This window comes from Vombatus ursinus, unplaced genomic scaffold (assembly GCF_900497805.2).
Source record: "Vombatus ursinus unplaced genomic scaffold, bare-nosed wombat genome assembly UNPS02003292.1, whole genome shotgun sequence".
Classification (NCBI taxonomy): domain Eukaryota; kingdom Metazoa; phylum Chordata; class Mammalia; order Diprotodontia; family Vombatidae; genus Vombatus; species Vombatus ursinus.
The window spans coordinates 13,867,437-13,889,702 of NW_020943070.1; the positions used below are offsets into that span (position 1 = coordinate 13,867,437).

Here is a 22,266-nt window from a genome sequence, read left to right on the forward strand (position 1 = left end):
TCCTTTACTGGTCAATGCCACTCTGATCTTAGAAGGTCTCTGATTCCCAGTTCTCTTAGCAACTCACCTGTCTACACGAAGCTGACAGACGATACTGAGTGCATCGACCACTCCTTCCTCTTTCAATTGTCGACAGCCAATGGACGTGGCAATAAAACACCCAGTTCTGCCTATCCCAGCACTGAAAAAAAAGAAAGTAACGCAATAACTGATATTTTCTATTTATTAGTCCAGATCTGTGATTTAATCAGAGTAGTGAACTCCAGGATGGAAACTTTCAGAAATAGAATTCTATTGGCAACTAATGTCCAAGGTATAGTCTTAGTGAGTTACCTGGGCACTGGGAGGTTTAGCAACTTGCCATTATCACACACTCAGTCCATTTCAAAGTTGTGACTGAAAATCCAGGGCTTCCTGACATCCAGGCCTAATATTCTAGCTCTTTCAAGTTTGCAAAACCCTATAAGTGCATTATCTCTGTTGAACCTCACAATAGCCCTGTGAATTCAGGGCTACAGGTATTGCTATCCCCATTTTGCAAATAAGTTTGTTGAGGATCAGAGAAGTCAAGTGACTTGCCCATCACCATACATCTATGTGTTGGAGTCAGGATTTGAACCCAGGTCTCTCTAACTCCAGCTAGGTGGAGCAGTGGATAGAGAGCCAGGTCTAGCCTGATGTCAGGAAGGCTCATCTTTGTGAGTTCTAATTGGGTCTTAAACACTTACTAGCTATGTGACCCTGGGCAAGTCATTTAACCCTGTTTGCCTCAGTTTCCTCATCTGTAAAATGAGCCAGAGAAGGAAATGGCAAACTACTCCAGAATCTTTGTGAAGAAAACTCGAAAATGGGGTTATGAAGAGTCAGAAACAATTGGACAACTCTAAGTTTAGTATTTTATCTACTAGGTCACAAAGTCTCTCATAAATAAATGTGAACCAGAACAATGGAAATACAAGGTGTAGTTTTTCAAGACGGAAATTTTTTGGAGACTATTTAGATAGTCTTTTTTACTCAATTAAGCTCTAAACACTGACACACATGAATTTACCAATCATTGACATAATAATAACTAGCATTTATATTGTACCTTAAGATTTCACAAAGTGCCTTACACATGTTACCTCCGTTGATACTTACAACCCTGAGATTCAGGTGCTATCACTATTATTATTATCCTTGTTTTATAGATGAGGAAACTGAGGCACAGAGAATTCAAGTGACTTGCCCAGTGACTTGCTACTAAGTGTATGAGGCAGGATTCAAACTGAGGTGTTCCTGACTCCAAGTCCCTGTACCACAAAGCAAAGATCTATATGTTATTCAAAAGGACCATTGCCATAGTCTGAATAATGTTATCATATACTTGTTATACTTATTTTTGGTCATATACTTATTATAGGATATGTATGATATATACATACATATGTCATAATATATAATATTATATATTATAACATATGTGTATATATATTGTATGTATGTGTATGTATGTGTATATATACACACATATATATATACATACATTATATATATTAGCTTTTACATCCCTAGTGGCATGGTAGAAGAAGAGTTTTCTTTCTCGAGTGGCACTATAAGGTTATTGAGGCAGCTAGGTGGTTCAGTCAATAAAGTGCTGTGCCTGGAGTCATGAAGACCTGCGTTCAAATTTGGCCTCATTTACTGGCTGTGTGACTCTGGAAAACTTACTTAATTTCCCTCAGCCTCAGTTTCCTCATTTGTAAAATGAGAGTAGTAATAACACCTACCTTCCAGGGTTATTGTGAGGATAAAATACGATGATATTTGTAAAGCACTTGACAAACCTTAAAGTGTTATATAAATATTATAGTTGCTGTGGTTGTTATCTTTATATGCCATGGAAACAGCATCACCCAGTGATAGATGATGAAAGGGAATTCAAAACAAATTGAGATGATCTGTGGAATCATCAGTTGGCTAGCTTCACTGAAATGTTAGCTTTCCAAGGTAACTCATGCATAGGAGGTATTTGGCAAATCCCGAGTATATTGTTGTTGAGTTATTTCAGTCCTGTCTGACTCTTCATAACCCTATCTGGGCTTTACTCAGCAAAGATGCTAGAGTGGCTTGCTGTTTCCTTTTCCAGTTCATTTTACAGGTAAGAGAACTGAGGCAAACAGGGTTAAGTGACTTGCCCAGGGTCACACAGCTAGTAAGTGTCTGAGACTGGATTTGATCTCAGGTCTTCCTGACTCCAGGCCTGGTGCTCTATCCATTGCACCACCTAGCTCCCCAATACCTACTCCATCACCTCCTACTCCTTAACTAGACATTCTACCTTACCCATTTCTTAACTAGATATCTGCCTTCAGAAAAGGGTCTATGTGTGCATTACCTGCAGTGTACAATTATAGGTCCTCTGCCCGAAGAGGCAATTCTATCCTCTTCTACATCCAGCATGAGTTGGAGGAGGGGCTGAGCACTGTCGGGGGTTTTATGATCCGGCCAAGATGTATACCAGTAATGCTTCACATGTTGGGTGTGACTTCCTTGCTGAAAAGAGTACAAAGGCAACAAAAACATACCTCAGCCTCACAATGGACCAAAATGACATCCAGTCCATGTATTGAACCTCAGGGTGATTTGTTTTGTTCCAAGTATTTAGTGGACAGCTTATTTAGAAATGGAATTCTTGTGTCTAATAAGAATCATCCAAGATGAGAAGTCACAGATGAGACGCAATCAACATACCCACCATTGACAAGATCATGGATAGATCCATTACAGTGTTAAAGTCGTCTTATGATCATTTGGAAATGGTACATTTTGAAAAGATCTCCTCACCTTGAGCAAGTTTTACTTAGATGTGAGAGTGTGGTATCCTTTCATCCTTTTAAATTAATTATTCTTAAATTGACATGTTTATGTCTTTCACTCCTGCTATTTATCATAAACACACCCCCTACCATAAAAATACACACATAACTATATACAAACTCTGTTTTACTATTACTTGCTTATGACAAATTTCTGCGTATACCCTCCTATTCAAATTTTCTCAACAAAATCAATTACAATCTAAATTTTATTTAACCTATACATGATGATCTAGATAAGATTGATATCTTTGGGGTCAGTTATCACACAGTGAAAATAATTTCATGGCTAAATCTCCTAGGATATTCTCAAGCATCAGTGAATACTATGTTGTCTTGCTGTGAAAGAGTCTGGCCTGGGGAAAGTCACTATAAATTAACTCTAAGTTTTTGAAGATCTCATTAGCACGTCTGTCTTATCTTGCCACACGCCAGCACAGATTTTCTTCACAGTTGCCATGCTTTAGTTAATGATAGTCAGGTCCAAGCAACTTTTTGCCCTTCATTATGGTAATACCTCAAATGTGCATGGGAAAAAGTAGTTGAAATTCTATTTTGAAAAGCCTTTCAACAAATTAAATCAGTAATCCTTCATCTATGAAAAAAAAATCATAACACTTCATCACGAATTTAAGGGTCTATTTATGCTGATTCCATTGATTTACATATTCAGACTGACTAAAATAAATTTAGGATCTGATTTTAATTTATTACAATTGTAAAATTATTGGATTTTCTTTAAATCTAGTGGGATTATTTTAATAAGCACCACTGATTTCAAATCACAGATTTTCTAGAAAATTATGTATCTATTATTACTAAATGGCAATTTTATTATGTGACACATAATGCAAATGATTTATTACAATCTTAATATTTATTTTGGAGAAGGGTTTTTCTTACCTTTAGGGTAAGGTTTCGGACAGTGTAGTTATCACATTCTTTCACACCAAGAACTAAGACTTCAACTTTTCCATATATCCCTCTCTTTTCTGGCCAGTACAGTACACATTTCTAGAAAAAAAAGAAAGTACAACTGAGAAAATATGAAGAGCTTTTATTGGTCTTGGAACACATTTCATTCAAGGACCTCAATGTTTTTCTTGAGGAGCATTGTTCAAATGGGTGGGACCCCTAACAACAAACTAGGTCCTAAGCAGCTGCTGAGTTATCTAGAGGGCAGGGAGAGAGAGCAAATTGAAAAGGAAGAGATAGAATCAAAGTATTTTTGAACTTCACAGCAAACCAGATTTAACTAGATTTAATCTAAAGACAGATTAAGATAAAAGGGTTTATTTTACCACTTTAACCCAGGGCTCCTGCCTTCATCAAACCAAAATCTATTTCAAAAATAGTGTACATCAGGAGTTCTTAATCTTTTTCATAGAGCCTTTTGGCAGTCTGGTGAAAACTAAGGACACCTCCTCAAATTGATGTTCTTCAATGCATAAAATAAAATAAACAGGTTTACAAAGGAAACCAATTATACTAAAATTGTTATCAAAATTATATATATATATGTATATATATAAACCATACCAAATTAATGTATATAATGTTAAGAAGCCCTGCCATTGAGCAAAGTGGTTTCTCTTGGAGCTCAAATCCAAGCACACAAAGCAATCTTAATAGACAAGACATCCACAGAATTACATTTTCCAGAAGAAGAGTTGTAACAGAAAAGTGGCAATCATAAAGTTGTGAAAAATAGTTCATTGAAATAATTTGTAAAAGTGATTCCACAATGTAATCAATCAATTAACCAACCAAACAACAAGCATTTATGGAGTACCCACTATGTATCAAGCACTGTGCTGGGCAAAAATGAAACACACCCTTTCTTTGCAAGATGACAAATGGTTCATTTGCTCTAGCTTGTAGAACTTCACACACAGCAGTTCAGTTTTGAGAAGAGGCACCTTGGCATAGTGGGTAGAAGGCTGCTAACTTTGGAATCAGAAAGACCTGGAAGTCTAGCTTCTGATACATATTAGCTGGGGGACTATCAGCTCCCTTAACCTCTGGGTATCTTAGATAACTCTCAGAGTCTATATATTGCTGACTGTTGCTGATCTGTACCTGTGGAGGGAGTTTTAACAACTAGAATTTGCTGCAATGATGAAATTACATGTCTTTGACCTCACATCCTTGCCCAAATAGATTTTAATATCTTACAGATATATATGTATATAGGCATATGTATATATACATAGATGTATACATATGTATGCACACACATATATACATACATATACATGCACACATAGAATATATGTGTGGATGTATATATTACATAGTAAATATGCATACATCCATACGCACATCGTATCATGCATATATGGATGTGCATATATTATATAGCAAATATGTGTATATACACACATATATACTCATGAATATATCCATAAATACATATGGATATGTATCATATATAAATAAAAATTATATAGACTATACAAATACAAGTGAATATATCTATAGATCTATATCCTTCCCTCTATGTCTCTCTATAGAGAGATATATACCTTTCTCTCTATATATAGATCTCTACCTATCTATTTATCTGTCTGTCTGTCTGTTTACCTAGGCTGCTAGGTGGAACAGTAGATAGAGTGCTGGACCTAGATTTAAGAAACTCAAATTTAAATCTATCCGATGTTACTTATAGCTGTGTGACAATGGGCAAGTTACTTAAACCTCTGTGTCCCTCAATTCCTCATTTGTAAAATGGGGATAATAATAGCATCTACCTCCCAAGGTTGTTGTGAGGGTCAAATGAGATAACATTTGTAAAGTGCTTAGCACAGTACCTGCCACATAATAAGCACTTGATTCATGCTTGTTTCTCTCTCTGTGTGTCTCTCTTTGTCGCTATCTGTCTCTGTCTCTATCTCTCTGTCTCTGTCTCTGTCTCTCTCTCCTCTCTCTCTCTTTTTTCTCTCACCTATCTATTCACTTGTATTTGAATTTGGCTTTGAAAATCTGACCTTAACTGCTTTAAGCTTCGAATAGAATATTTTCTAGAAGTCCTATGAGATTTTTTTTCTATCAGGTTTATAATTTCTGAGATTTTACCCTTTTTGATATAAACCCCCTTCCCTATGTTCAGTTGGTCCATTATATTTCCAGCATCTTCTTTTTGAGTGAGGCAAATCTTCTTGATCTCTAGTTTTCCATGACTGCTGGAGAACCTATTGATTATGGGAAGTTCCTTAACTCATCTTTTTTTTTTAAAGTAAATTTTTATTGACGTCTTTTAATTTTAAATTGCCTAAATTCACCACTCCCTCCCTCACCTCTCCCTTCTACCCATCCCTCAAGGTTTCATATTATACATTCAGGTTACCTTCTTGGAGGAAAACTAGCAATAAGATACAGTAATATGACAAACATGGGAACTATTCAGCACACATACAAGTTTATGCACAGTAACACTTTTGACTCTACTTGGTAAACAGACATATATGTTCTTAACCTAGTTATTATTTAGTTGAATTACTGTGGAGACACAGATTCTTTCCAATTATTCCTAAAAAAAATACAAGAAGCAAAAAAAACAAATGACCCTATAAAATACCATTCCTCAACTTCATTGATTTAAAATACTTAAAAGTACATCTTTAAATATACCTATATAATTCCATTAATCACGATTTTCATTTCTCCCTAGAAGTACATATCTTTTGAGTGTGGGATAGAAGGCAAAATAGGGTCTTAAAACAAAGCTACAGACCCTGAGTAATTTTCTTCCTCAGGTAGCCTCCCTTACCCACTGAACACCTGTTTCTTCATATCCATTTGCAATGTAACTTATACAGACTTCTTTTTAAAGAACTGCTACTTGACTAATTATAGGCACAAACAGAGCAGAAGATGAATCATCTTAAAGTCACAAGAATTCACTGGAGGAGGGGGAGAATGGAGAGGGAAGGAAGACATATTGAAAGGTTATCATGACATGCAGAAATATGCTGTAAGATCCATGCCATGATGCATCGCAACAACTTCCCCAAGTGATATCTTGGGTTCTCCATCTCTTATTCCCCAAAACATATCCATACAGAACTTTGATCTCTTTAAAATTCAATTAAATTATTTCAGGTTTATTTGAATGTTATAAAATCATTGAAGATTTTAACCTAGCTGGTTGCAGAATATTGAATTTAGCTGAACACAACATTATAAGACATAGAAGAAGCATCTTAAAATAAAACCTCTCCATCCCTTTGGCATTTCCAGCTTGTACAATGCTTACGGGAAAGGTAAATCATACTGACCCATCTACCTGGTTTCTTTCAAGTGATATAATCCATTTCCCTGCAAGACCCAGAAAGCTACAGGGTATCTTAAAGTCTGTGCCCCTTGGAAGATCCCCAGAATAATGACAAAGCCAAAAAAAAAAACCAATAACATATTGGGGAAATAAAAAGGCACTGAAAAATTCAGTCATCACCTATCTTGGCACGTGAGCCCCGTTATCCATTATCAGACCTAAGCAGTATGTATCTCCCTGGGAGGCCAGATGTCATTGCTGAGATGAAAAGAACCATTTCACCAGGCAGCCAGCACCCAATGGAGCAGGCTGCCGAGCCTCCTTGATAAAATGCGTCTCTCCCAAGACTCCAGTAGCCTTTCCAGAGTGTTTTTCTTGACTCCTTACCAGCAAAGCAATTGGCAACCAGAACTGAGAGGACAATGAAGTGTGACTTGTTCATGCAAACACCCTTAATTAGCATTCCCATCTCCATTCTGAGATACAATGGCTTATTTTTAAACACAGGCTACATTATTTCTTTTTTTTTTCTTTTAAGAGAATACAGAAGAGTTTGAGGGCTTCTGAATATGAGGTAGCATAAAGATATGAAACATCTGTTATTTTTGAGCAGTGGTTACATTATTATTTATTGCTCTGAAAATGATAAGAAATGGATTGAAAACCAGATAAGGGGAAATAAGACTACTCAGTAATTTCAGTTTAGGAATTTCAAAATAACACATCTCTTATCATTGTCATCACTACACCTCCATTCATACATTTTCCTAGAGCAGGGGTTTCTTAATCTTTTTGGTGTCCTGGACCCATTTGGCAGTCTGAGGGAACCTTTTCTGAAGAATGTTTTTAAATGAATAAAATCAAATGCATAGGACTTCAAAAGAAATAAAAATTACTAAAAAACTGTATTAAATATAATTATCAAAATATATGCATGTTGTGGTTTTGTTTTGTTTTTTTTTAATCATGGACTCTAGGTTAAGAACCCCAGAGCTAGAGAATCATAGATTAAGAGCTAGAAGGGAATTTAGATGCTAAGGTCCAACTTCATCATTTTGCAAATGAAAAAAAAAAAACTGAGTCAGAGACAGGTGACTTAACCAAGGTCTCAGAGACAACTGATATCAGTTAGGATTCAAGTCTGATTTTAAACTCAGAGGCTTTCTGTCTCTAGCATGATTCAAAAGTTCAATCTGACCAAGTCTTCTTCACCTAAGTAGGCTGTTTCCACCTATTACAACTGTAGTACAACTCAAAGTACAAGTCATTTGAAATGAAAGTTAAGTCCTGAGATACCCTGGTTCAGATAACTTTGGGGGGAAGAAGAATTGAGTAAACTAAGGATCAATAAGTGACATGATACCTGGTTAGAAGTAGGTTATAGAAGAAGGAAAGGGTACAAATAAAAACCAGTACAGTCATCTATTTAATATTCTTCTTCTTCTTGACCCTTCCCCATTCTCTGAGACATTCAGAATTCTTTGTCTAAAGAACATAATTTGGTCAATAGCTTATTCTCCTGAGGAGATGGTGGAAGAAGGGAAAGAAGAAAACCATTAATTTGAGTAATGCTTTTTTAAAAGGTCCTTTAAGCAGCATGTAAGAAGGTTTTACTCTGTTAGATAAAGAACTATAAGGAGAAAAGTTATGAAAGGCTCCATGCCAAGGAAATTGAGCAAAAAGAGAATATTGATGTCAACTTAGTCCCATATCACATTCAATGGTGTGGGTGTGAGAAATTCTATGGGCAGTCTCCATGTCTTTGCACAGGTGCCCCCTGACATCTCCCCCACCACACACACACTGTCTGTTTCTCAAAATTCCTAGTCTCCTTCAAAATACACATTTGGTACCTAAGTCTTCATAAAGCCTTCCACGGTCTTGTCAATACTCCCTTTCCCCCATGGCCTTAGTCAACTCTCTTCTACAGGAAGCTTTTCCCAATCTTTCTTAGTTTTAGTGTTTTTCCTCCCATTTATTTCCTATTTATCTTTTTTTTTTTTTTTTTTAGGCAATTGGGGTTAAGTGACTTGCCCAGGGTCACACAGCTAGTATGTGTTAAGTGTTTAGTCTGAGGCCAGATTTGAACTCAGGTCCTTCTGACTTCAGGGCTGGTGCTCTGTCCACTGCACCACCTAGCTGCCCCCCTATTTATCTTGTACAGAGCTTGTTTATACATATCTATTTGCTACCTCCCCTATTAGATTGTGAACATCTTGAGGGCAGGGATGGTCTTTTGCCTTTTTTTTTTTGCATACCCAGTACTTAGCATAGTTAATAGTACTATTTAATAAATGTTTCTTGATTGACTGACTTTACTTCTTGAAATTATTTTGTATATATTTATTTATCCATGTATAAAATGAATCCTCACTCACTTCTAGTAAAATATAAACTTCTTGAGATCAGGGATTGCTTTATTCCCCCCCCCCCCCAGCCTTTATGGAGTTATGTGAATAGGAAGTGCCTGATAAATCTTAAATTGAATGGGCTCCTCTCCTCCCCCTCCCTCCTCCCTGTCCTCTTCCTCCTCTTCCTCCTTTCCTCCTCTTCCCCTCTTCTCCCTCCTCCTCATCTGCTCCCTCCTCTTCCTCCCACTCCTCTCTGTCCTCTTTCTCTTCCTTACATATCATCAAGGGCAATAGAAATATTTGGTGGTGTTAGAGATAAAAGATAATAGAGTAACACTTTTTTTTTATTAAATAGGAAACATGTTTGAAGGTGACTAGTTTCATTATTCATTCATGGAAGAGAATGAGCATTTCTCACTCATTAAATAAAAAAAAAAGGGTCTTCTTTCCATCATGTATGGAAAGTGCATGAGAAATCAAGAAGGAAAAAAAAAAGTTTCACCAGTGTGTTGATTTGTGTTGACACAAGACATGTCTGTTTAATTGTTTTTTGTCATAACTGAAACAGCATCTAACTCCTGAGGGTGCCAACTCTCCCAGCCTTTTGTTAACGTTTCCAGAAGGGACAGTCACCTGCTTCCTCTGAAATGAATAGAATGCTGTCTAAATATGTATCTAGAAAGCTTGGCTGAGTATGTTATAAAGTGATTCAGCATTACCAGCACACCCTCCAGTTGCGTTTCCATCCATCCCTATGGTGTCCACTCGGGGAGAGCTGCATTTGTAGAAGAAGCCATGTGGTTGGAACTACTTCCTGTTGAATTTTTATATAGTTTGAGCATATTAAATATTTATGATTTCACCAAAATTCATTCTGTAATTATCGTCAATTGATCAACAAATTTGTTGGCATATTTATGGCACTATATTAGTCATTGCTGGGAAAATACAAGACATATTCCTCTCAATGAGTCAACAAACTTCTTGGAGAAACAAGGTGTATATATAAAAAAAGAACTATCTAAAAATATGAAGCAGATCTTGCTAAATGTCAAATAAATACTATAAGCACCAAGTGCAGAAAAAGTTCAGAGGGAGGAAAGATCACTATGAGGCTGAGTAGTTATGTAGGTGGGATTCATATTTATATCAATCAATAAGTATTTATTAAGTGCCTACTACGTACTAGGCACTGTGCTAAGTGCTGGGGAAACAAAAAGAGGCAAAAACTAGTTCCTGCCCACAGGAGTTTACAATGTAATGGGGAAGACAATGTGTAAACAAATATATGCAAAACATGATATCTTGAAGATAAATAGGGAATATAGTTCTTGCTTATTCCATAGACTTCTACTAAAGCAATTTTTTTATGTAATGCTAATTTGCTCTTGGTCTTGGGGAAGTCAGGAAAGGGGCCACCCGCCCATTGTAGAAGGAGGCCAGCATATGGTTTAAGGACACATGCATGCTGGGGATGGAGAAGTGAGAGCAGGAGGAGGAACACGGAGTGGGGGATGGGGAGGGGCAGCCACATGGGGGATTGACTCTTAAGTCAAGTGGGGTCTGCCTCACAAGCCAAGCCTCTGATCCGAGGAGGTGGCAGTGGCAGTCTCTCCACAAGTCTTGGAGAGTTTGGCCTTGAGGTTTTTTGGGTTTTTTGGTGGAGAGGAAGTGAGAGGCCAAGGACGAAGCTGAGGGGCAGAAGCAGAGAGAGAGAGGGCTCAGTACTGTAAAGTTAACAGGTGTTCCTTTGGAATGTGAATTTCTTTCAGAATTCTTTACATAAAACTGAATTTGCATAATGCAAATTTACATAAAATGAGAAGGTAATTAGCAGAGGGAAGGCATTGGAAATTAATAGGGATGAAGGAAGGCTTCCTGTAGAAGGTGGGATTTTAGGTGGGACTTAAAGGAAGCCAGGGAGGTCTACTAGTAGTCCAAGTAGGGGATGAAGAGTATTCCAGGCATGGGGGGAGAGGGGGATGGGGATAGCCAGAGAGAATGCCCTCAGCTGAGAGATGGAATGTCTTGTTTGTGGGACAGACAGAAGCCAGTGTTTATCAGGGAGTAAGGCATCAGAAGATTAGAAAGACAGGAGGGGCTACTTTATGAAAGCTTTGAATTCCAAATAGTATTTTGTATTTGCTCCTACAGGCAATAGGAAGCCACATTTATTTATCTCTAGTTCTGTAGCATTTCTCCCATTCTCCAGCTCTATTCTTCCAACTATACCTGTGACTCCAGGCAAGTCACCTCATGACTGAGTTTCACCAGCTAGTAAATAATCTTGGTCATATTATTACGATATTGGAAGAGATCTCAAGAAGTCTGCATCATATTTCTCCTGCCTGTAGAGCAGGGTTTTTTTTTTTAACACACATATGTGTGTGTGTGTGTGTGTGTGAGTGTGTGTGTGTGTAGCACGAATACTTTTGACCACCAATGAAGCCTCTGGATGGAGCACTTCTCAAAATAATGTTTCTTGCCTAAATTCATAATTGAAGGCAAGATTAAATTTCACTTATAGGTTACTGAAAATGATTTTTTTCCATCCATATTCACAGATTCCTCTGCAATATATCAATGGTCCCCTTGTGGATACCAGGTTAAGAACCATTATTTACCTCTTTTAGAGGTAATAATGATAAATAATGGTACCTAGATCATGATTTACATCATTCAGAAAAGCAACCAAAGAGAGATTATACCTTTATTCTTAAAGTCCTCCTCTCATGATTCTTTGTGACATCAAGGTAACTCTGGGTTCTCAAAGACTACACCAGCAAAGCATGTTAACCCATCCTACCAAGCTAGAAAGGCATTGGGCCTGAACCTGGCAACAGACTGAATATCTGTCTTCTGAGGGCCTGCTTCAGTTCAGAGAGGCTCCTTAGGAGGTTGGCCTCAGAGTAATGAATTTTTTAGTCACAGCAAAAGCATGTAGACAATCTGAGGGGTTGAACTGTGTGTTAGTGGAAGGAGGATCCAGTGCAACTAAATCACAGAAAAGTACAGCTATATTATATATTTAAAAGTACATACCAGTTGTCTCCCTACATGAAAGATTTCTTAGATATCTTGTTGATTTCTCTAGATATGTCATAGATGTTCTCTAGATAGTGAGGCCACTAGCCCTCTAAGGTCTTGCTTCTTCATTTGGCCACTATTGTATGGACTGAGGTTTGCTTTAAAAATTCTGCCTCTGTGCTTTCATTATCCACAAGTGTTTAAAATAAACTCAATTTCTCCAGCTACTCACCTGCCTTCTTCAAGTTGTATTTGGCCATAGGTAGGGTGGGTGCTTTGTCTGCCTGACTATTGAATGTGGATGTAATCAAACAGCACTTGCTATTTTTGGACTGATCTCTCTCGAGCATTGTAGGTTCTGGCCAACATCTCTTCTCTAGCAATGGGGTAGTGCAATTAAAAAAAAAACACAACTTGAAATATCAACATTTGGCACATTTGGTTTCTCTCCAATGGAATTCCCTTCTTTATGAGATCTGCCTGATTGAAGTAATTCAGATTTTTAAATCTCTAAAATCCTTATCTCAAAGACAAAAAGAGTCTTTGTTCCATCCATTTTTCTCCTATTGCATATTTCAATCATTCCTACTTTGCACATAAGTAGGTGGTTAAGAAAGTCTTGGAAATAAGGTGAGAAAATATGGTGTATTTCTTGCCAAAAATTTTTTACTAAGATGCCAAGATAATTCATGAGAACACCAAGCCTGAGAATTCCTAAGGATGCCTCCTCCTCTTCCCTCTAAATTGGGAGGAAATGACGACCGTCTGTCCAAAAACAATGACTGTAAATACTAATTGAAAGTCAACACAACTTTGGTAAACATGCGGTTTCCTCATCGTCTGAAAGCCACTAGACATTTCTTTCAAGCTATTCTTTTCTCTGTTTTGTTTGAATATCTGACATTTCAATATTTCCTCTATAATATCATCTACATATTTCTGGACAGTCTAGACATACTATGAAATTTTGTTAGATGTCAAGAAGGAAACCTCCCCCAATATTTACTTTGACAACCAGCACTATAGGTGGCATCGATTCTTTGAAAGTATATACAGCACGATATATTGGAAGGATGGAAATTGTAATATTTTTGACATATTAATTCATGTATGTATGTTATAATCTGGGCATCTTGAAAGGCAGGAGGCTAAAAATGGAAGGACTCTTTGTCATGTCTGGCTTAAAAAATTCAAAAGGAAACAGGCAGAAAAAAGCTTCACCAATCCTAAAATAGATGACATTTATAACTCACTTTAAATCTTGCAAAGTATTTTGCATACACTATCTCATCTAATCCTCACAACTACACTGAGACAGATACTACAGATAATATCCCCATTTTATTGATGTGAAAGCTGAGGCTCAGAAAATTTAAGTGACTTGTTCATAGTCACACAGCTGGGGTCAGAGGTAGGATTCAAACCCAGGTCTTTCTGACTCCCTGTTTCTACTGTATCATACTATCTCTGGGATATAGATATGATTAAAAATCTCTACTTGGCTTTAATGCTAAGAATATACAATCTTATAAGATTAGTGGCAGGATGGGTGGATTTATAGATCGAAAAATTAAGAAATTGTTGTGCTACTCAGAACACAGATAAAGGAAGGGATCTCAGTAGAATTTGCCCTTTGCAGGATAAAGTCATGGATAAAGCAGTGACTTAATTTATCTTCTAAACACACACTCACAGTATGTGGTGGTAAGGGCAGAATGACAGATAAGTTTGGTCACGGCAGTGGTAGAAGACAACCACCATTTAAACCATTAAGGCTAAACCAAGAAGGCCAAGATAGATATTGAAAAAGAATGGTGAAGAGGACAGAGCTCTAGTTATGGAGTACAGAAGATCTAGATTAGAATTCCAGCTGTGACATGTATTACTTGTGAATCTTTCTCTAATCCTTTGACCTCTTTGAGTCCCAATTTTCTTATATGTAAAAGGGGAATGAAATTATTCATTCTACCCATCTTGCAAGGTCGTGACAAAGAAACCACTTAATAAACCTTGAAGGTTTCTTTTAATAAATGTGAATTATTCTTATATAAACTTAAGCTATTATTATATGATCTATGATTTTGTCTCCTTAAGGAACTCTTATTGCGAGAGTTTCCTCCACTAACTCATACTGCAACCCTTTTGTAGCTTAGTGTTATTATTATCGTTGCTGTTGAGTCTTGTAAGTTGTGTTTGACTCTGTGACCCCATTTGAGTTTTTCTTAGCAAAGATCCTGGAGTAGTTTGCCATTGCCTTTTCCAGCTCATTTTACAGATGAGGAACTGAGGCAAAACGGGCAAAGTGACAAGCCCAGGGTCACATAGCTAGCAAGTGTCTGAGGTTGGATTTGAACTCATGAAGATGAGTTCCTGATTTCAAGCCCAATGCTCAATCTGCTCCACCACCTAGCTGCCCCTATTATTATTATTATTATTATTATTGTCTCTTGCATATACTTCCTTGTAGATAAGTACAATTATAATTTATGTGTCATTTATGTACCCTATTTGATAGAAACTGACTGACACATCTTACTCCCCTGATACATTCAAACTCTATTATGAGAGATCCAACGACTCTTACTTCTTTACCTTGTACTATGGAGTAGAGAAAATTACTATGCACCACTAGGCTGAAAATTGAATGGAAGGCAATTCATGATAGGCTTCCACAATGATGGCAACGTATCCTAAAATCCTTATGCAATATTGTGTCTCATAAATATTCTTTTGGATTTTATTTATAAATAAATATACAGCATGACCAAATAATAATGGTGTCGGGGAAAACTAATTTTCTGCTCCTGGATGTCTACATTATTAATGTAAATAGATTATAAAGTAGTGATTTGGGCTTGTTTTTTTCCCCATTAAATTTCTTGAAATGAAAAAAAAAAAGACTACGTAGAATACCAACGTATGTGTGTACAGTTTGAGAACACAATCTCATAGCAAAAATTTACCAAAAAAAAAAGTTGGAAGAACTATGAAGATAGTATCATGAATTTTATAAGGTGTCTTTCAATCTTTATAATTCTACAGTTTTGTAAAGCATAATCTCCCTTTGTATAGTTTTTTTGAAGCTCCCCATGGCATGCTTTGTAGAGCTTGGCAGCAGCTGATCAACGGGAGGAAGAGGGTTGGACTGGGTAGGGGAAGGTGGATTGACAGTGAACAGGGAGAAATGATGAATAAGGAAGACAAATACGAGGGCGGAATAGGGACAAAAGACAAATGGGGAAAGCTGAGGCAGAAGGGAAAATTGAAAAACAATCTATTAAGGTGGAGACAGGCCTAGAGGTAATGGATGACACTGTAAACCAAAAGAGAGAAATAAAGGAGACGAAAACAAACAAAGTCTAGGGGTCAGAAGTAGAGAGGGTGGTGGAGAGAGAACAGAAAGGAGAGAAACAGTGGATGTGGGCTGAAAGAGAAAAAGGGGAAGGGAGAAAAGAGAGAAAAAAGAGAAAAGAAAGAGGGGAAATGTTGTTGTTGTGTTTGTCCTTTATTCTCAAAGAGGACCATGACACCAGGGAGATGATAATACGACTTGCAATTGACTTTGACTTGAGTGAGGGAGGGCTATGCAAGGTCACCTGCCTCACTTTCTCCTCCAGAGCCATCTAGGTCCAGTGGTCAGATATTCATCAGGACTACTGAAGATGGCTCAGGATGCAGTGGGAGACCTAGGCCCTTTAAAGCTAGGTTCTCACTTTGAGTAAGGTAATGCTCATTCAGTGAATAGGCCTCTTTAAGAAGTGAGGCAAGGGATAGTCCCTTAAATTAAAAAAAAAAATCAAACTGGGAGTGGAAGACCCTCAGGGTTACTGGCCAAAAGAGAAACAGTTACTATTTACATTCACTCTGAGCTAGGAGGGCCCAAAAAATAACCATAAGTGGTGCTTGGATCAGGACCTATTGTCCAATCTATGAGCTCCAGAGTGAATTGGGTTTAAGGCTTGGTCTTTAAGGAATCTAGCCAGTAAACCCCCAGAGAGGAAGTGGGAGAGGGAGAGGGAAAGGAAGAAGAAGAAAGGGGAAGGAGAAGAGAGGGAAAGAGAAGCACCAACGCAGACAGAGAAAAGGAAAGAATGCTATTTTGGATTGTGCTCTAAGTCAGGTTTGTATTAAAATATTTAAAAGAGAAAGAAAGGTTGAATGGTAAATGACAGACCATATAATGAAACAAATCTCCTGACTAGTAAAAGGTTCTTTTCTTATGCCATGGAACACCAGAGAGTCAATTATTAGTACTATTTGGTAAGAAGTTGTACCCTACAATTTCATTTTGGAGAGGCATGAAATAATAGGAAAAAAAAAAACATTCACATCCTGCCTGTGACACTTATCTGTGTGATCATGGGCTGATCATATCACCTCTCTAACCTTCATTGCCTTCATCTGTAATTGAGAATGTTAGTTTTTGTATGACCTATCTTGTTGGGCTCTTGAAAGGAGCAAATAAGATAACGTATACAATAATAACCACTCTAAATCTTCAAGGCTATAGGAATGTCAGGCGTTTTGATGGTTTCAGAATTGTTGTCATTACACTTAGACATTTCAGTTAAGCCCCATTGTCCATGGAGTGCTTAGTACTACTCCGCTCACACACACACACACACACACACACACACGTTCACTTGACCTTGCCATCCCTTTATCTTAAGCCTTTCTTTCTGTAAATTGCTAAAATCCTAGAAAGAATCATCTACACTTGTCGCCTTCACTTTCTCACCACTCCCATTCATATCCCGGCCCCTTGTAGTACAGACTTTATCACTTGACTGAAACTTTGTTCTCCTAGGTTCCTGATGAACTCTTAACTGCTAACTCTGATGGCCTTTTCCTAGTCTTCAACCTTCTACACCTCTCTGCAGTTTTTGATTCTACTCATTTTCTAGGGGTTCAAGTGTCTTCTCTATGGAGATGAGGCTTATCTATATCTATATCTACACACATATACACACACATTATACACTAGTGTGTGTGTATATATACATATAGTATACATATACATACTATCTCTCTCTATACAGCTATATATACACATAATTATAACTGTATAACTATAACTATACATATTATGGGTATTATTTCTCACATTTACTAGGCAGTTAGAATATAGTGTTAAATATGAAAAGGATGTAGATGAAAGCTCAATGATCTTACACTCTTGTCAACAGTATGAAACTGAAATATTCATATCAATTTCAGCATATTTGGTACCACTAATATTCAACTCAGTTAAATCTGACCTTTTTTAGTTTCGTATAAATCTCTGTGCAAAATGCTATGAGAGATACAAAGCTAAATAAAACATGGTCCATGGGAGAGGGAAGAGGTCATGGGATCAAAGACACAGGGGAAGAAGGAAGCCTTGGGATGATGGGATACTTGTTTCTTTGAGCCAGGAGAAAAAGAAGAGTCGGTGGGTGAAGATACAGAGACATTTGGGGATATGGAGGACAGGAGGTGAAGGAATTTATTTTTTCAGTGGCTTTGAGAGTGTCAGGAAAAAAGGCAATGAGGTCATCTGTTAAGATTGTAAATAGGGAGTTGAGTTGGATAAAAGGACTATTGAGAAGCAATGAAAGCTCAGCTAAGCTTAGGCAGCATGAAATTTATAGTGGATGAAATCAGCCCACTTTTATGATTAGCTTCAACAAAGCTCAGAAGCCCCAAAGTAGAGAAATTGATTAGTGGGGGTTATGGAGGCTTGAGAATTGCTCCAGCAAGCAATTAAAGGAGAGAAGCATTCTAGGATGCTAACTAGCAAACATGAATCAGCTGAACCTAGGATCTAGGGTACTGAAGTCAGAGGTGGATTTGAATCATAGGCAAGAGTCAAAAGTCCAGCCATCACAGTAAGGACAAAGAGTAAGTGCTGGGTGTATAGGGAATGAGAGAGTGGAAGGACAGGAGGCTGTCGGCAGAAAGTAGAATTTTAGACTTCAGGGTATTTGAGGTGGCATGTTTTCCAATAAGGAGGAGGAATAAGGTATTCTTGTACATGGCTGAAATGGGATGGAGGTAGAAATTACTCTGGTTTTGGCAGTTGAGAAATAATAAGGTCAGAGTATTGGAAGGGTGATGAACTGATAGATTGATCTCAATGTATCCTGAGGGGTGTGTGAAATCCAGGCTAACACTTTAAGAAATTTCACAATTTTATTTTTCTGAGAGCGGATAGAGTGCTGGATGTAGAGTCAGGAAGAACTTAGTACAAATCCTGCCTCAGACATTTATTAGCTGTGTGACCATGGGCAAGGTACTTAATATCTGTGCCTCAATTTCTTCATGTGTAAAATGAGACAACTAGGTGCCATAGTGGATAGGACTCAGAGCCTGGAGTCAGGAAGACTCATCTTCCCAAGTTCAAATCTGGCCTCAGACACTAAATAGCTTTGTGACCCCTGACCAGTCACTTCACCCTATTTGCCTCAGTTTCCTTATCTGTAAAAAGAGATAGAGAAGGAAATGGCAAACCACTCCTGGATCTTTGCCAAGAAAACCCCAAATGGGGTCAAGAAGAATCAGACACACCTGAAAAAATGACTGAACAATAAAATGGGGATTGAACTCGATGACCTTGAAGTTCCCTTCCCAGTTCTAAATCTATGATCTGATGAAAATGATGATGATGATGATGATAGCATTTACATAATGCTTTTAACGTTTGCAGAGTGCCTTAGAAACATTTTCTCATTTGATCATCTCAATAACCCTAGCAGGTAGATACTATGATTGTTCTCATTTTATAGATGAGGAAACTGAGGCTGAGAGAGGTTAAGTGACTTGCTCAGGGTCACACAGCTAGGAATCCATATATTGAGGCAGAACTTGAACTTGGGTATCCTGGTTCCAAGTCCAACACTCTATCTACTTTACCTTCTAGTTGTCTATGACCCTATTCTTCACTAGAAATGTCCTTAAAATGGACAGGGAACTTGGGTTCCTTTCCCCCCCACCCTCTTTTTGAACTATATGTAAGATCTTAGGGCAAATAATTAATTATCTATAGGTCTTGATTGTCCCATCTCTAAAACAGGTGTGATAAATGGCATAGTGAGTAGAATGCTGGCTGAATACAAGGCTTGGGAAGTCTAGAAGTCAAATAATACTCCAGACAATAGCCATGTGAACGTGGGCAAAGTTAGAGCTAGACCTAGAGGTCTCAGCTTTTTCATTTGAGGGGGCTGGACAGGACGGCTTTGAAGATCTTTTTGAGATCTAAATCTATATGATCTTTTGATGATGTCGGTACAACAGAGGTGCTTTTTGGATAGGCTAAGTATCTGACCTCTTTGGAAGAAAGACACCATGCTAATTCAGAGAAGATTATATTAGTAGCAGACTATCTGAAAGTATAAAAATGTCCTAATCCTTAAATACTTGGGAGTTTCCATCTTTAAAATGTTGTCAAGAACATGCCATTTTTATTAATGGAAGATCTTTCCTTCAGTATGGGTTCACACATAATATTGGCAAGCACGTAAAAATCATACCTCATTTTTTTCTTTTAGCTTTGTGATCATAACAATGACGGGACTGTCCTCTTGCCAAACCATATGCCAGAAATCATTCACGGTGTTAATCATGGGCCCCTGTGTGGCGATGAAAGCTTTCTCCTCGCCACTGTAACCCTGGTTTAAATGCAGAGACAAAAACATTGGCTTTAAATTCATGCCTTGCTCTAGAAATTCAGGTGAAAGATCTACAGAACAAAATTGCTGTGTGAGTCCAAAAGCAACACAGACTAGAATGTCACTGAATATCACCTCAGATTCTATGTGGTGATTTTTCTAGCAAGCCAAGCATAGCATTATGGTACCCATTTGGACAACCCATGAGAACAAGAGGCTGCCAGGGCCCAGATAGGGAAGATATAATAAACGTGCCACTAAAAAGGCTAACAGTTGAGGAAAAAGGTGCAAAATATTTAATAATGAAATCAAATGAATCTTAGGCTATTTCAATAGGAGAGTGGTGGCAGGATGGGCAAGGAACGAAACTACTATAATCATTGAGAAGAAATACATGATTATTTACTCACCCTAATGTAGTTAGCATTAATGTAGGTACTCAAAGAATCAGCTGGATTTTTTGGCTTTAAACACACTCTGCTGAGAGGATCTAATAATCAAAAGAAAAAAGAAAATTAAGTAGATTACCCTGGAAAAGCATCCTCATGAACTCAAGTATCACTGGGTAGAATAGTACAGTAGACAGTACAGAATCATGAAACCTTAAGAGATGGAAAGACTTCTGAGGACTTTTAGGTATACTTCTCACCTCACATAGGAATCCTCATCCCTTTAAAATATCTCTGACAAATAAATGTCTAGCCATCTTCTACTTGAATGCCTTAGGCAATGGAGAGCTCACTAGCCTGGAAGGAAGCCCATTATATTGTTAGGCAGAATTACTAGAATGTCTTTTCTTATGTTGAGCTCAAATCTCCTATTGGTGGCTTTGTCTTCTGGAGTGACTCCAAATGTATTTAATCCCTTCCACATGCCCACCCTTGAGATATTTGAAAGTAGCTGTTAGATAATTTAGTGCTTCTGGCATGTTCCATTTTATTGCTAGATATTGATATGGAAAAACTGCATAGGATTTTAATAGTCGTTTTGTCATTATCCACTGACCACGTACAAATATCTCCTGACCAGTCAATTTAAGTCATTTCAATTCAACTCAACAAACATTTATGCAAGTCATTTCCCGGAATGGCCCTGCTCAGGAAGCCACCTGGATTTCATGCTCTTGTGGCTCCATTCCTTCAGAGGTACAATGAGGCAATTGGATCTTCTCTCCTTTTCATCCCTTCTATGGTCTCCATCAATTATCCAAAAATGGTTCACACCATTTACAATACAAGCCTTTCATAATCCCATGTCTAGGGCTAACTTGAAAGTGCTAAATGATGCTAAAGTAGGAGATACTTGGCGAAGAAAGGATATGTGAAAGAATTATAGCCTAGCCACGCTAGTCTACTTTTCCCCATACACAATACCCCATATCTTTTCCTCTTGCCATTCCGATCACGGTCCTTGATGTCTAGAAGGCTCTTTCTCTTCACCTTTGCTTCTTAGAATCGGTGACTTCCTTCAAGACTCAGTACAAGTGCTACATTCTGCAGGAGGCCTTATACAGTCTGGTATCCTCTATTTGAATATCTAAAGACAATGGAGAATTTACTACCTCAGAAGGAAGGTTTGGGGGCCAGGACCTTTCCTTCTAAAGCAGAGATTCTTAACCTGGGGTCCATGAACTATTTTTTAATATGTCAGTAACTGTATTTCAATATATTTTTTTGTAATCCCATGTAACTTATTTTGACATTTAAAATATTCTTCTGAGAAGGGGTTTATAGCCTACCCTAGACTGCGAAGGGAGTTTATGATGCAAAAGGTTCCATATCCCAGCTCCAACATTACCTTGTATCTATTTTGTACGTATCATGTTTATACATACATATATAGATCATGTAATATTAGAAAGAATATAATATTTACATAAATAAAATTAATTGTATTAATGTCATGTTATCTTTTATATATATTATATATAGCATTACATATCATATAACATGTTTATATATGTACCTATTGACTCCTCTATTAGAATATAAATTTCTTTGGGGCAGGGACATTTTTTGTTTTTCTTCGTATCCTCAGTGCCTGGTAAAATGGCTGTTGATTACTTTTGGCCATAGACAAAATTCTACTCTTTGAAGCATTTTACCTCATTC

The 22,266-nt window shown here is 37.5% G+C and overlaps 1 protein-coding gene across 1 annotated transcript in view; it reads right to left on the reverse strand.

Annotated features, from left to right (window-relative positions):
* The window catches only part of PTPRR (protein tyrosine phosphatase, receptor type R), a 352,189-nt gene that overhangs the window by 47,743 nt on the left and 282,180 nt on the right, over positions 1 to 22,266 (reverse strand). Inside the window, exons 9-13 of the mRNA XM_027873737.1 lie at positions 20,566 to 20,645; positions 20,018 to 20,155; positions 3,762 to 3,872; positions 2,378 to 2,535; positions 68 to 181 (exon numbers count right to left, since the gene is read on the reverse strand). Coding sequence (XP_027729538.1) covers positions 68 to 181; positions 2,378 to 2,535; positions 3,762 to 3,872; positions 20,018 to 20,155; positions 20,566 to 20,645 — 601 coding nt within the window. The remainder of the gene's footprint in view (positions 1 to 67; positions 182 to 2,377; positions 2,536 to 3,761; positions 3,873 to 20,017; positions 20,156 to 20,565; positions 20,646 to 22,266) is intronic.